The 13,947-nt window shown below is 40.5% G+C and overlaps 1 protein-coding gene across 6 annotated transcripts in view; it reads left to right on the forward strand.

Moving 5' to 3' along the window:
- The window catches only part of LOC122407266 (octopamine receptor beta-3R-like), a 60,824-nt gene that overhangs the window by 31,938 nt on the left and 14,939 nt on the right, over positions 1-13,947 (forward strand). Inside the window, exons 1-2 of one of the 6 annotated variants that reach the window (XM_043413369.1) lie at positions 6,426-7,022; positions 11,366-13,261. The exons of 4 other annotated variants lie outside the window; for them this stretch is intronic. In XM_043413369.1, the coding sequence (XP_043269304.1) occupies positions 12,542-13,261 (720 nt within the window). In that variant the 5' untranslated portion in view covers positions 6,426-7,022; positions 11,366-12,541. Of the gene's footprint in view, positions 1-6,425; positions 7,023-9,905; positions 13,262-13,947 lie in introns of those variants that run through there. One more of the 6 variants, XM_043413368.1, reaches the window with a different exon arrangement.

Here is a 13,947-nt window from a genome sequence, read left to right on the forward strand (position 1 = left end):
GTGTCAACACTCGGGAAATATGGTGCTATAAAAAGTTTGATAAAATTCACTTTCTATGCTCGTTTTATTCCAACGTCTGCCACTTCAATTCTATTTCATGTTACTCTTATTAGTTTGTAGATTTATATCAAAACAATAGAAATTCTCATCTATAGAAGAGTTCGAAAAAAAACTGAAACGAGGCAATTTCTTTTTACAATCGCAGTAAAGTGTACTTCGAATCTTACTTTTTGTATGACTCACACCCTTTTTTTATTATTTTTTTTTTATAATGAAAAGTCACCCTGAACAGACAGAGCTTCGAAGCCATTCTCTTATTGCTGTCCAGACACATATATCATCGTGTATGTTCTCTCCCAATCCTTCCAGAAACTCGAGACTTTTTCGCCGTCTCGGCTATTCCATTGTGGCAAATCGAAAAAACTCCCTCATTCGTTTCCGTTTCGATCGCAATCCACTTTCTAAGGGTTGAATAGAAAGCTGCACTGAAAGCTGGGCTAGAATTAATTTCTGGGGGCTGAGTAATTTATATTTCTTATGTTCATTGAGTGAATTTATATTTCAATGCTTGTTACTTTTAGTCTCATAATTTTAGGGCGATCTATTATTCGTGGAAAAAATTGTGAGTGATTGCAGAATAAATATTATTTAGAAGATACTTCAACTCGATTTTTCACCCTCGTCTTTTCCTAAATTCCTATTTACCATTGTTCAGGAGCTTTGATAAAAGTTTGCTCATCATCTTCGGTTCATTATGAGATAACGGGTGAAACGCTCAGGGCTGCCATTCACAGTGACTGCACAGACGTTTATCGGATTCAGAAGGGAGCAAGACCGAGAGACAATTCTCAATGGATTCCATCTTCTTGTTCATTGTTTCTCCCTTTCTCCACATTCCTCTCTTTCTCTTAGTACACACTTCGTTACGTTCGACGAGGATTGTCTTTGGTTCGGATTCGCCGGATGCGTCATTTTCTCTACGACGTTCGCTTTTACCTTTCGCAAGTTCTTTGAGATATTTCTAACAATTCTGGTATCTCAATCCAAGTACTTGAACGGTTGTTGGAATTTCTCGTTCGAGCAGGATTTCTTTTTTCGGTATTGAAATATGGAAAGTACGGAATCCACTGTGGGGGTACCGTAGTTTCCATCATTTTCACAATTGTCGATTCTGAACTTATTTCCTTCGTGAAATCATTCGAATTCATTGTCATAATGTGACTCTTCCCATTCAACACTATTACAAGCTCGAGCTTCGAACGAATCCGATGAAAAGTGTTTATCCGTTAAGTTATTATTTTGGTGCGATAAAAAAAAACTTGGCTGTGCTGCAGAAGAGCGAAAGTCGTAATATGGATTATCGCTAGTTTGGCCTTGCACGTTGAAAATCGCGATGTGCGAGAACGGAGTGAAGCGTGACCTTGCCCTTACCCGTAGTTACCTCGAGGTACTTGATGTCCTCGGAAGTCACGAAGGTTCCTCGGGGAACCACTTCCGAAAACGATTTTAACCATGCTCGGTGGACGAGATCTTAGGAGAAAATGGCAGAGTGCAGTAGCGCTTCGTACGACAACAAGCAACCTGCCTTACGGTTTATGCAAATTTTCCTCAATTTTATCCTTCCAGTTTTCGTGGATTTCCCTTTCATTTACTTGTTCCACAATGATATTTATAAATTATTATGTATTTGAAGAAAAAAGACTCGCGGTGTTATTATTGATGCATGAATCATCGGATCCTAGTTTAAGGGAGACCGGGGCTAGTTGGCCAATGGGGCAAGTTGGCCAATGGGGCAAGTTGGCTGATGAACAATAACATCCAAACTAGGGAATGTAAACATACGCCTGGTAGATATAATTGTTCATTGTAACATCTTTCTCATTGAATTTTCGTATATTGAACTTTAATTGCGCATAATATTTTTCTCAATTATCGCTATAATTTGCTGGTAGAACGTTTTGTTACTAAAAAAAGCAGTGTGGTGTAAGTAGGCCAACAATGGTATAGCGTTGGCTAACACGTGTGTACATGAGTGCTCTAGATGAGTCCACTCAAAGTGTGCCAGTAAAAATATAAAAAAATAAAAATATTCTATGTGTGTAAAAACTGCAATTCTGATTTTGATTGCGAGAATGAGGATGAAATATTCCTTTTTCTCACGCTTATGGGACGAAAATTATCTTTACATTCACTTATGTCAACATTTTTTATTCAATGTTCGAATAATCGAATGAATAATATCGATAACTATCCGTTTTTATTAATTTCGCTATTGCGTAGTTGATTATCAGGTAAAAATAGTACCATAGCCATCTTGCCCCAATGCTTGTGTCAACTTGCCTCGGCCGTGGGGTCGGTTGACAAAAAAACGGTTCGTCAAAAAAGCGATTCAATAGCTCGTTTCGTTTAAAATTAAAAAATTGAAATTTCCAAATAGTTGTTTCTACTCGAAACAACCATTTGGTTTTTTGAAATCGTCTTTGGTTCCTTGTTTGCAAGCAATAGTTTGAAAAGTGGGCCAATGAGTCCCGGTCTCTCCTATGAATCGATTTAATTGTATGAAATTTCATCAATTTATTATAATCACCCTTGCGAAGACGTTCCCGTTCTGTGGTATTTCGATTGCACGAAATTCGTGCCCTTGGATATGAAGCCCTTTCGATTATCCTGGGCTCGTTATTTTGTATTTTGCAAAGTTTTTTCCTCTTCCTTATTTTCCCACGAGGCTTAAATTCGTCGTGTGACTGAATTTCGTTCACGAGATTCCGAAAGTTTTAATCGAATAAGAAGTCTGTGTCTGTCTTACCCTTGCTCCTGCCTCATCCCCGGGCCGGAGTAAACTTTGCAAGGATAAGGAAGAGAGTGGGAAAGGATGCGAAGAGGTGAGGAAAAGAAAACACTGTAAAGGACTTCTTTTGAATGGAGTCAGGGATTTTGAATGATTTATCAAAGTAGTTACCATAGCGAAGTCGTTTCAGAGGTGCCGAAAGGATCTGAGGTTTGATTTGTCCTTGAATCGAAGGGTGAAAGGTCACAGCTGTGGAGAAAACGAAAATTCTACTAGAAATACTGAGCTTTACGATTGAGTCTCTTACTCCATTTTCAGAAGTGGAAACCTCGCCTGGAAGTAGAACTTCCAAGCGAAGAGTTCAACGAAGCAAACTAGAAGATTTGCACCAATGCATTCTCGAATAGTGGAAAAAGAACAAACTTTCTTTTCCAATAGTCTACGAATTTTTCCATCCTCGATCCTATTTTCGTTCGACGTTGTAATGCTCCAAGTGTTTTCCATGACCATTGTCCACTTGCGTACTCTCCATCTCTATTGTTTCTATGTATATATACAGCGTTTCTGTCGCAGCGGAGTTAAACAAAGTTACATCTCCCGCCATAGTCATCGAGATAGGCGCGAACTTGGTCAAATCGAGTTGGAACTTTCTACTTAAGTGTAACACCCTTCGGTAGCATCCGCAGACACGGCCCTTTCTCCCCTTGTTTTCACTTCGGGTAAAACACCCCGAGCTTCTGTCAAATTCTAGTCGTTGTACTCCCTGAATATCCTTGAAGCTTATGAGCCATGAGCGTTTCCCCGTCGATAGCGTTTCCTCAAGATTTTCGCCTCATTTTTCGTCCGAAATGTAAGCGAATAAAAATCGCTTCGGTATCTCAGATCCGTAAAGCAAACGCGTCGGAAAAATTTGATCGAGCTGGGGGTAAATATTTGAATTTAACTTGACGAAGGAAAGCGGTATGCCGAGATGAATCAGCTGTGCAAATCGGTGCCCGGAAGAAAGATTGCTGTGCTAATTGAGTTGTGCGAGTGCGTCCATATTTTCTTGATCCTTCCATCAGGATATGCGGTTGGAAAACTCGAGGCTCAATCGAACTTGTGTTCAGTCGACATTTTCTGTAGCGTCAAGTTTGTTGCGAAGGAAAAAATCAAATTTGTTAAGAAACGACCACTCCCTGCACGCTATACTTTAATTAAAAATCGAACTCCTGAGGCAGCCATCACGGAATCGTGATTTTTCGTGAACGAATGCCCCAAAATACATAACTTTTGTCACGAGAGAGCGGGACGGTGAAATCAGCAACTTTTCGCACGCTATACACAGCAATCGTGAGTCGCACTTTCAGGTATTTCAGACACATATTCTGACCGGTCCAAAAGTAACTTCGGTGACTGTGCAAATTAGTAGCATTTTTGAAGGAAGTAAATTTTCCACTGATTTAACCGATTTCTCGATTACAAACTCATTCATCACTCGAATTCACGAACGGGTTCGACGATGATTCGGCAACTTTATAGCCACCGAACGAATCACAACGAGATTCTAGAAACGAACGAAGTTGGAGGGCCGATCTGAAATGTTTTTCGATTAAAAGAAACGAAATATTTTCGCGTTGTTATTAACAAATAGACCGTTGTGCCATAGTATTTATTACTTGCGCGCCGAGTGCAGAATTATCGACACGAGGCAGGCACTATTAACGGCAAGCTTTAGCGAGAAAGTGTTTCCCGAACTTGACCTAGTTCGCCACTGGTAGTAGTGGCGGCCTCGGACGTCGTCGTCGTCGACGTCGCCGTCGCCCATGCTTCGACCGTCGACAGTTTTTTTTTTTTCATGTTATTCTTCAAGTTCGTGCTCAAGTATAAATTCATGAACTTGAAATAAGACTCAAGTTCAGTGTAGGAATCCACGAAAAAAATAATTCGGCGACACGTGAATTTTAATTTCTTACGTAAGGAGTTGTTTCAGAGGATCGGAAAAAAAGAGATTAGAATCTCTTGAAATATTTCCTCTAATATTGGGACGTTCACCTTAAGATTCAGTTTGCATGAGAAAATCCAATTTTGTGCTCGTGTCATGACCAGCCGGATGGAAAGGGGGTTAGGGGAAAGGCGTGATAACATTTCGTGTTGGATGGGCGACAGTCTCCACGGAGTAGAACCTAGTGCAAGCAGACTCCCACGACATTTTTTCTGCCTTCGTTTTTTTTTCCACTGCCTCAATGTATTATTTATCTGGGTGGATCGAGTCTGCTCCGTCTGGAAGTTTGTGTTTATCCACTATGTCGATTCTCCTTAAGCCAGTCCACTTTGAGACACTCATCTAACCATCGGCCTGATGGTATTGCCAATAAAGTGGGGACGAAAGTTCTTTTTATTAAGCTCTCTAAAGATGGAGGATTAAATGAATAAACAAAGTATGAATGGAATTTTTGGCACGTCGATCAGTAACAAAATATAAATCTGCTGTGAATCATAGAAACGCGTGGGATTTGTGATGGATAAAACTCGCAGTGCTCCCTGCAATTATCGCTGATGGGTTCTTGCATTTTCATTCTCCTCTTTATTTAATTTTTGTTATTGTTATTCTTCGGGAGCTTCTGAGTCACGTCCCCGTGCCTCCTCCCCCCGCTTTTCTGCAAGGTCCCTTCTTTCGCAATTCGCGCTTTTTCGTCCACGGTGAAGGCCGCTGGTCTGGCTTCGTGGCACTTTTTCGACACCCAACGTCCACCTCATCACTCTTAAGAGTATCGATCCAACCTTAGAAAAATGAAAGCAAATAAAAGAGGCTACTGAGAGCAGCAGGATTCAGATGGAACGGCTTAACTTACATGGGTTCTGTGTACTCGTATAAATGCCCTCGTTTTATTTGAACGCGATTAAGTGGTAGATAGACCGAAAAAAGGTGAATTTGTTTAATGCCCGGATCTCTATTGTCAGATATGTCACGCGGATCGATCTTCACTATTTCCTTCGCAATCCCTTCCAGTGTTGCGAAGCCTTGAAAAACCTCGAGCTTGTCGCTCTCCTCTACAGCGTATTTCAAAGTTCCTTTCAAAATTAGCGTAGAATTATTGCTTATCGAATTCCAGGAAGAAAAGTCTTGAGGAATTTCCCTCTCAGATGCACCGTTGCGGAGACATTGCTGCAAAAGCCAGAGCCAGTGGGATGCGTCGTTCGGGCCAAGTGGGCAGGACCCAAACGCGCTCCGCCCCTTCCAGCTCAGCTCCCAAGCGCCGCATTGGCTCTTATTCTTTCATTCGTATCAACGAAACTATGCGTCGGAGAAAAAAAATCTTCGACGTGTTTTCCATTATAATTTAACGATCTATTCGATTTACGCAGCAGCAGCAGCAGTCGAGTGATCCTAACATCTCTGCAAATAAAACTGCTGTGATTCCTTGCTGTTTTCGTTAGGAATAAACTCTGTTAAGCAATTCGTCCATAATTTTAGATCGTATACGTACTGCGTTCAAACTCCCCTCCCTCTATCGGTATTTCTATTAATCCCCGGCATGTGAATCGAGACTGCCCCGTTTCTTGTGGCTTTCCGATGAAGACGCGTGTGCACGCGGAGGGTATAACCACGAGGGACGATCGGAGGAGCCAGCTGGCGCCGTCAAATGACGCGACGCTCAGTCTGCCGGCGTCGTTCGTACTCGTTGTGTGTCTCTACCAGACATTATACGTACACTTGACATCACTACTGCTCGACTCGATTACCAATACCCGTTTCTCTGTGTCTGTGCGCTTGCACATGTGTAAATATAAATCGCGACATGTCCTTCGAACATCCCATTACATTTTCCGTTCAACAGTTGTGCCGTGTAATTCATATTAATACTGAAATACCGTTAATGTCATGACGACGATGAACTTTCGACTTGATAGCAAAAGTATCAAGCGTTACACCAGTTTTCATCGACACTGCGCTCCGGCAGGATCGTAGTTACTTGTACAATCTAACACGAAAAATAAATCTTTATAAAGTAGCAGTGAGCATCGGCGCACCGTTGGTGCGATTTCTTTTTTATTCTCGTTGCTTCGTGTGACCATTTAAAAATCTGATTAACGAATTTTTAAATAAACATCGAACTATAAACGATTTTAAAATGAAAGATTCTGCGGATTATCAGTGAACGAAATTCAGCGGGCTGATAATTTTTTAGTGATACCGTTGAAACACCGATGGTGAATAAAAATAAAAATAGTTAGCAATCCTCACAAGAAGGTTCGATATCAATTGAGTTTCGTGTCAAAATCAATTGTTTGCTTTAATACCAGCACGTGGAAACGTATATATAAATATATTTTATCCAGCCACGAGTTTCTCGTTTCTCGTGAGTCTCGCTAATAAAGATAAATAAGAGAAAATGAAGATAAGTTTTACGAGGAAGATTATTATCCTCCGGGCGTTTCTTTCGAGGCTCTTGACGAGGCGCGAGAGCATAATAGTTTAACGACTAGTTAACGAATGTAAATTAACGTTCGTATGATCTCGGCTCGCGCGTCTCGCTCCGATCGTTACCACTGCGAATACTTGCAATAACATATTTATCAAGACACAATGTCGTGACATTGTTTAACTACACGTTGATTGTTTATTAAATGCTCACCGTGAAAATGACGATCGGCTTAATGATTGTTATCAAGAAGACAAAAGCTATCGATCCGAATAAAACGTTTTAATTATATCGTGTAAAATTCAAGAATACAACGAGCCTTCGAAATCAATTAAAATATACCAAAAATCATATAAGAAAGAATAAAAATAATTTTATAGCCGATTGATTCTTCGACGAACACTTTGTAATAGTTTATCGGTGGCTTAATTCGATGATTGCATGTAACAAGAAAATTTTTCTTTGCCCAAGATCCGAGGTAGCTCAGTTTTTATGAATGTCCGTTGAAGTCCGTTAAAGCTGCTCTCTCAAACTTCTTCCCTCTCCCGATCCGTCCTCACTCTTTGCGGAATCACTCGCGTGTTATTCTCGCTCTCATTCATACGTTTTTTGTGGCTGTTGTGATCGACGTACGCTGACGAGTCTACTATTCGCGGAGGATCGCAATCGACCACGCACTGCCAAAAGACTGTGCGAAATGATTACTTTCCTTCGGTGTTCGCCATTCGAATACTATCATTAGTATTCTCTATCACGCAATGCTCGCGCGCCATCGTTCGATTGTGCCCAATCTGACATTTTTTGTTTCATCGAATAATGTACACTCGCTTCGTTTTTTTTGGAGTATTTTTTACCCTGAGATATACGACTTATATCTCTGTTTTTGTTTGTTCGAAAGCATCTCGTTCATCGCGTTCAAGGATGAATTAAAAATGGCTATTGCATGCGAGCACCCACTATTAAAGGTCACGGCTATTCGGAGTTGGCTGCATCGAAAATGTCGAGATTCTCGAAATGAGAATAATTGACGATGTTTTTTTTTTGTTTTCTTTCCGAGCCTCGCCTCCTCTCATCGCGTGCATTCTTTTCACATTCAACTGAAAAATTCCACCAAAGCAAAGTAATATTTTTTTCAACGAGGAATCCGGTCTCGTGCGTACGAATAAAATGATCCAACGTGTTAACGAAGATTAACATTTTTTTTTTTTCAGCTATTTGAGTTTTTAGGTCACTGCTTTTGAATCGATAAAAATATTGGAAATATGTCAAACACGTATGTACGCGGTAAATACTCTCTTGTGATTTCATTAAAAAGTATTTCATGTTTAATTTATTTTTATTTAAACGTGACGGGTTTTTTTTTATATTTTTATTTATAACAGGGAAGTTTGACGTAAATTGATACTCGTCCGGGATTTTTCCATCGTAGTCTCAAGATACTTTCATTTTCCTTCGATGAATAGTTCGAATCGACGTTTATCATATTTATGTTTGCTTCTGAGTGGTTTTATTAGAAGCTCATTCGTTTGATGTTATATCTTGATTTTCAATTCTTTCTTATCTTTCACTTCGTGCGTCTAAATTTATCTTGTATTCCTTTTGATCTCGAATACGTGACGCAATGTCCTTCAACGATTTGTTTGAGTTACGATTCACTATGATTGTGCAATTGAAACGAAAAATTTCAAAGGAAAAATGGTTCGCTTGCTGGATGTTTTTTTCAATGAATGAATAGTGTAGCTTCTCAATGACCCTGAAAAAATATTGGGAGACTAATTCGGAAGTAACTTTCCTCAGAAACTTGGGAAACAAAATGTCAATGTAGACGAAAAGGATGGAACGTTGTGATCGAACGTACACAAAAAACATGAATTTTTATGGAGCAAGCTGAACTTTATTTTTAGAGTCGTCTGAATATATGGGGTACGAGGAAAAAAAGTCTTGATCGACTGCTGCATTTGATGATTACAAAAAAATTTTATCGTTTCAATATTACCAAGTAATTCGACGAAAAGGGCCTGGCTTTCCTCGCCAACCAAGTCGGAGACGTTCGAAATTATACTTCATCCAATTATTGAATACTTTACGCAGGGTGAGACCGAGTAAGCGTTACGAAACTTTGGTGAAATGACTGGCTGAGTCGCGGTTCGTATCGTTATAGCAGTCGAATTATTCCGAACCCAAATTTAAATGTGACAAGGTTGTGTGAATGTGCTTTTCGGGTATTCCAAAGGCAAATAAACATCTGCCACAGCCGAAATCAGACTCTCAGTCGAGTCAAAATAAAATCAAACTCGTAATTGCTATTTAGAAAACTGCTTCATCAGCTTGCTCGAAAAACAAAGCTATATATTGAGAATGTCGTTCATAAGCGAACATAAATGAGCATATTCCTGAAATTGTTAATAAAAAATGGGTTTTTTAAGAAAACGAAAAAGAGAAAAGAAGGTTAAAGAAGAAAATTCATATAAGGATTGAAGCAATCATAAATCGTAAGTCGAAGCATTTATAGCTATAATTTGCTCTGGAAAGAGCGAGTGTACTTTTGTCCGTACGTTTTCGTCATCCTTTTTTCTTCTTTGTTTATATTATTCTTTTTATCTCGTCGCAATGGGCATTTATTTCGGTACGTTCGGACGTGAACCGTCCGAGTAATAATTATGCGAGTCGACGTTCCGAATTCGAAATAATTGAGCTCGTCGGAGACTCTCTCACCCCGGCCCCTCCCCTTCGCCGACAATCCGGAGCACGTTTTTCGTCTCCGGTGCATAAAAATGCAATTCTCTTCGCAAGAGAATGTCGGAGCCTCTTTCAACGTGACACTTTTTCCTCTCCTGTCTCCCCAATCAAAATGTTAAACGTCATGAAAAATATTCATTCGTTTCGTTACACACGATTTTCAACCTCACAGCCAACTTCCTCGTTTGCAACACATCCAATGAAATTATATATCGTGACAAGAACGTGGAGGTACCCGAATCAAATTTTACTCGTGTTTCACTTACGTGCTTCGCGTACGGTTAATGCCAAGCCGCTTTTTCATTTCACTGCCTTATTACAGTTTTAAAAACAAAATGCATTAACAGCATTTACTCATTATACGATCAACTCATTTTTCCATAACAAAACCATCAAAGTACGATCGTTTCTACTGAAATCTCGTTTTCTGATAGCTTTTTGACGTTTTCACTGCAATTTCAATGTATTTCACTGAAATGAGGATTTACATTATCGTATGTAGTAATAAAATTCATAACGTCGATGCTGTCAATTAGGAAATAACGAAGTTCAACTCTATGAAAAGAGTTTTATTGTTAGAGAACTTGAGAATGATTTACGTGCTTCCCCATGGCATAACCTGCTTTTCAATATTTCCTTCAGTTTCCATATAAAGAGTCATTTTGTTCGATTGAGGTAAACGTGGGGTAGTAAAATGAGCCTTTTTTCCAATTACACGAGGCCAGTTCGTGCGAACATTTTTCGGTATGTTTTTCTTCTTTTTCATGTTTTTTTCTCTTTTTCGTTTTTTTTTGCAACGTTGATTCCACCGCAATCGACGAACTCCTCTTATTCGCCACTTACCCGCTCGATACAACCGAGGACGCGAGAATGTGGCGTGTAGTATCCACGGGAACTCGCAACTATTCGCATTTTTCGCTTCGTCAGCGTGAAACTATGAACGAAAAAGCTCATCATTGCTAATCCACTGTTGCTCACAGCACGATTCCACCGCTATTTAATCGTTGGGCTTTAATCGCAGTTTTTGCAAATGTCTCATTATATTCATGGATGAAAGTTTCCTCATCGAACTTTGCAAACGAGCTCAACGTTATGTCGTAACATTACTCTCTAGTTACAACACAATTTGTTTGACTTTTAAAAATGTTCAATCATCTTCACATTTCTCTCTATTTTACCCTCACGTTCGTACTCCACGTGCCCTTTGCACATTAATTTCCAGCGCTTATGATCATTAATTCGTAATCCGTCGTCGTTTTCCATTTTCCTCCCACGCTCAGTTTTTACGAGAGCTTTTGTTAAACTTCTAATCGATTTGTAACATTTTTTTTTAAACATTGAACGCGCGAGTCCAGCTCAACGCTGGTGCGTTTTCTTTCGTCGCAATTATAAACTAAACTACTGACAAAAAAAATGTTTTTCTCTTCCCCAGGAAACGTCAGTTTCCGGTTTGAAAAAGTTTTGATGTCGAAATGAACGACTTGTAGGAGCTCGCACGTTTGACAAAACGCAGAGTGACATTGAAAGGTTGACGAGTGTTGGCAAGCTCGCTCGAAAGACAGTTTAGCAAATGTTCTTGGATTCGTCAAGCAGCATTGCGAGTGATGAAACCGAGCAGACTTCGACACAGCTTCGAGAAAAGTTCGTAGAGGAACTAAGCGATCTTACTGCTCGCCTCGAACTCGATGGCCCTCCTAACTGCCCAGTTCGAACAGGCCCAGTGTCCAGTGCACACGAGTACAAATCGAGCTCGCTCAAACCCTGCCATTAGTTCGTGCGGTGGACGTGAAATTGTCGTAGTGCAGTGCGTACAGTGGCCAATTTCCTTCGATTTTCGATATTCGCTTCACCAACGTAATTCGATTATTCCACGTATACGGAAGTCTCTGCCAAACCCTGTGGAACGAGTCGAAAAAAAATCTCCCTTCGTGGATTTCCCTTTCGAAAAAATTGACTTTTCTTTCACTGACGTTGCCAAATGGTCTAATCGTAATCGTTGGTTTGATGGATCGAACGGATTTCGTACGGTTTTATTTTTCTAAAACTTATTCATGCGTCTACGAAAGCGTTCTACCGATTGAAATAAATACTGAAAACAATTGAAATCAACGGTGCGGACATTTTGAGAAATTTCCTCGAATTTCGCCGCACAAAAGTCCGTGAAGTTCATTCGAGCATTTCCCCTTTATTTAGAGCGAAGCAGCGAGTGCCTTTTCAATATAAAATCCACGTGTATCACTGGGTAAAAAGATTCACATGAGTTTCTATTGAAAAGAGAACTGTTTCACTTTGGAGGAATAAAAAAAAAAAAAAAGAGAGAGAGAGAAAACCAGAAGGTGGAGAAATGAAGAAAATTTCCATGCGAAACACAGTGGGCCGTTGGGAAAATTCGCACAATGGGATTACGGTACCGGAATGAGTGGACATTATATGCGAGTAGGAAGAGAAGTAACGTCAGCAGCGATGCCGAAGAAGGAGGAAGAAGAAGAGGACAGTGAAATGAGTGAGAGGAGGAGCGATTGGAGCAGGCTGTATCCCGAGTCAAAGGATCCACGAGGATGTGCAAGTTGGAAGATTCCGAAAATAAGAGTAACAAGGAGTCACGAGGATGGAGATTTGCAGTGAGGCATCGGAAGAGAGTGAGCCGAGTTTAGGATTGGATAAGGCTGAAACGAGTTTCCTCGTCAATGAGTCGTCGAGGGTAGGATTGTTGGAGGATTCGTTGGTGACATTGTCAAATGTTTTGGGAGTTGAAAAGTTGCGTGGGATTGAGACGGTTTCGGTGTTGAATGGAGAGGACTTTCCGAGGCCGCAATTCGTCGAGGATTATATGAATGACTTTGACAGCAACGTCACGTGGTTGCTCGTAAAGGCGGTGCTAATGGTAGGAATAATAATTAGTGCATTGTTAGGCAACGCACTGGTGATAGCGAGTGTTCGACGACACCGTAAGCTTCGTGTACCGACGAACCGTTACGTGGTTAGTTTAGCAGCGGCTGATCTCTTGGTGGCAATGTGCGCGATGACTTTCAACGCCTCGGTCGAGCTTTCAGGACGTTGGGTTTTCGGTAGATTCATGTGTGACGTTTGGTCCTCCCTCGACGTTTACTTTTCCACAGCATCCATATTGCATCTGTGTTGCATAAGCGTCGACCGATACTACGCGATAGTGAGGCCGCTCGAGTATCCGGCAATAATGAGACGCGTCGTTGTCACTGGTATGCTCAGCTGCGCTTGGTTGTTGCCGGCTCTCATAAGCTTCATACCGATCTTTATGGGATGGTATACGACGAGCGCTCAGCTCGAGTATCTTCGAGACAATCCTCAGGTACAAATTCATCATTGCAAAAATAATGATTCAGTTGCTATTGCAGATTCGATGTCATTGAAATTTCGTTTAACCCTTGAAAACGAACGTGCATATGCGTTACCCGCTTCAGAGTTCAAAATGTGAAGCTTTTCCCTCATTTTCTTAAAGAAAAAAGATTCTCTTTATCACACGAATATCATTTTTCTAACGCACGAAATCTCGGGGGTTCGAAAGATCGCCATTTTTTTCTTCCCCCCTTTGCAAGCCTGTCCAAATCACTTTGTCTCTTTACTATTGTCCCTTGCTTCACGTTTGTGTGTGCTTCGCCACAAAAGTCATTCACCGGATAATGTGTCGTGTAAGCTGCTTTTTTATATCCCTGTTCCGCTGCCCCGTTTTTTATTCCCTTTCTGATGTACACCATTGCACACACTGACACACGTGTCTGTATGAATATTTTCGAGCCAAGAGATGCCTCTATCTTCCCTCTGGAAAGACTTTGCCCAGAAGCTCTCGTGTCTCGAACGATCGTGAAGAAAATTGATTGATTCAGACTCTGTTGTTCCAACACCCAAGATTAATGACCATGTTTCAATCAATGTCAACTCTTTCTCTCCTTCTCCTCTCACATTTTTACGTACATACACGATCATTCTTATGGAAAAAAGAAAAAATTATAAAAATAAGAAAAAATCAGGCCCATT

This window comes from Venturia canescens, chromosome 2, assembly GCF_019457755.1.
Source record: "Venturia canescens isolate UGA chromosome 2, ASM1945775v1, whole genome shotgun sequence".
Taxonomy (NCBI): Eukaryota; Metazoa; Arthropoda; class Insecta; order Hymenoptera; family Ichneumonidae; genus Venturia; species Venturia canescens.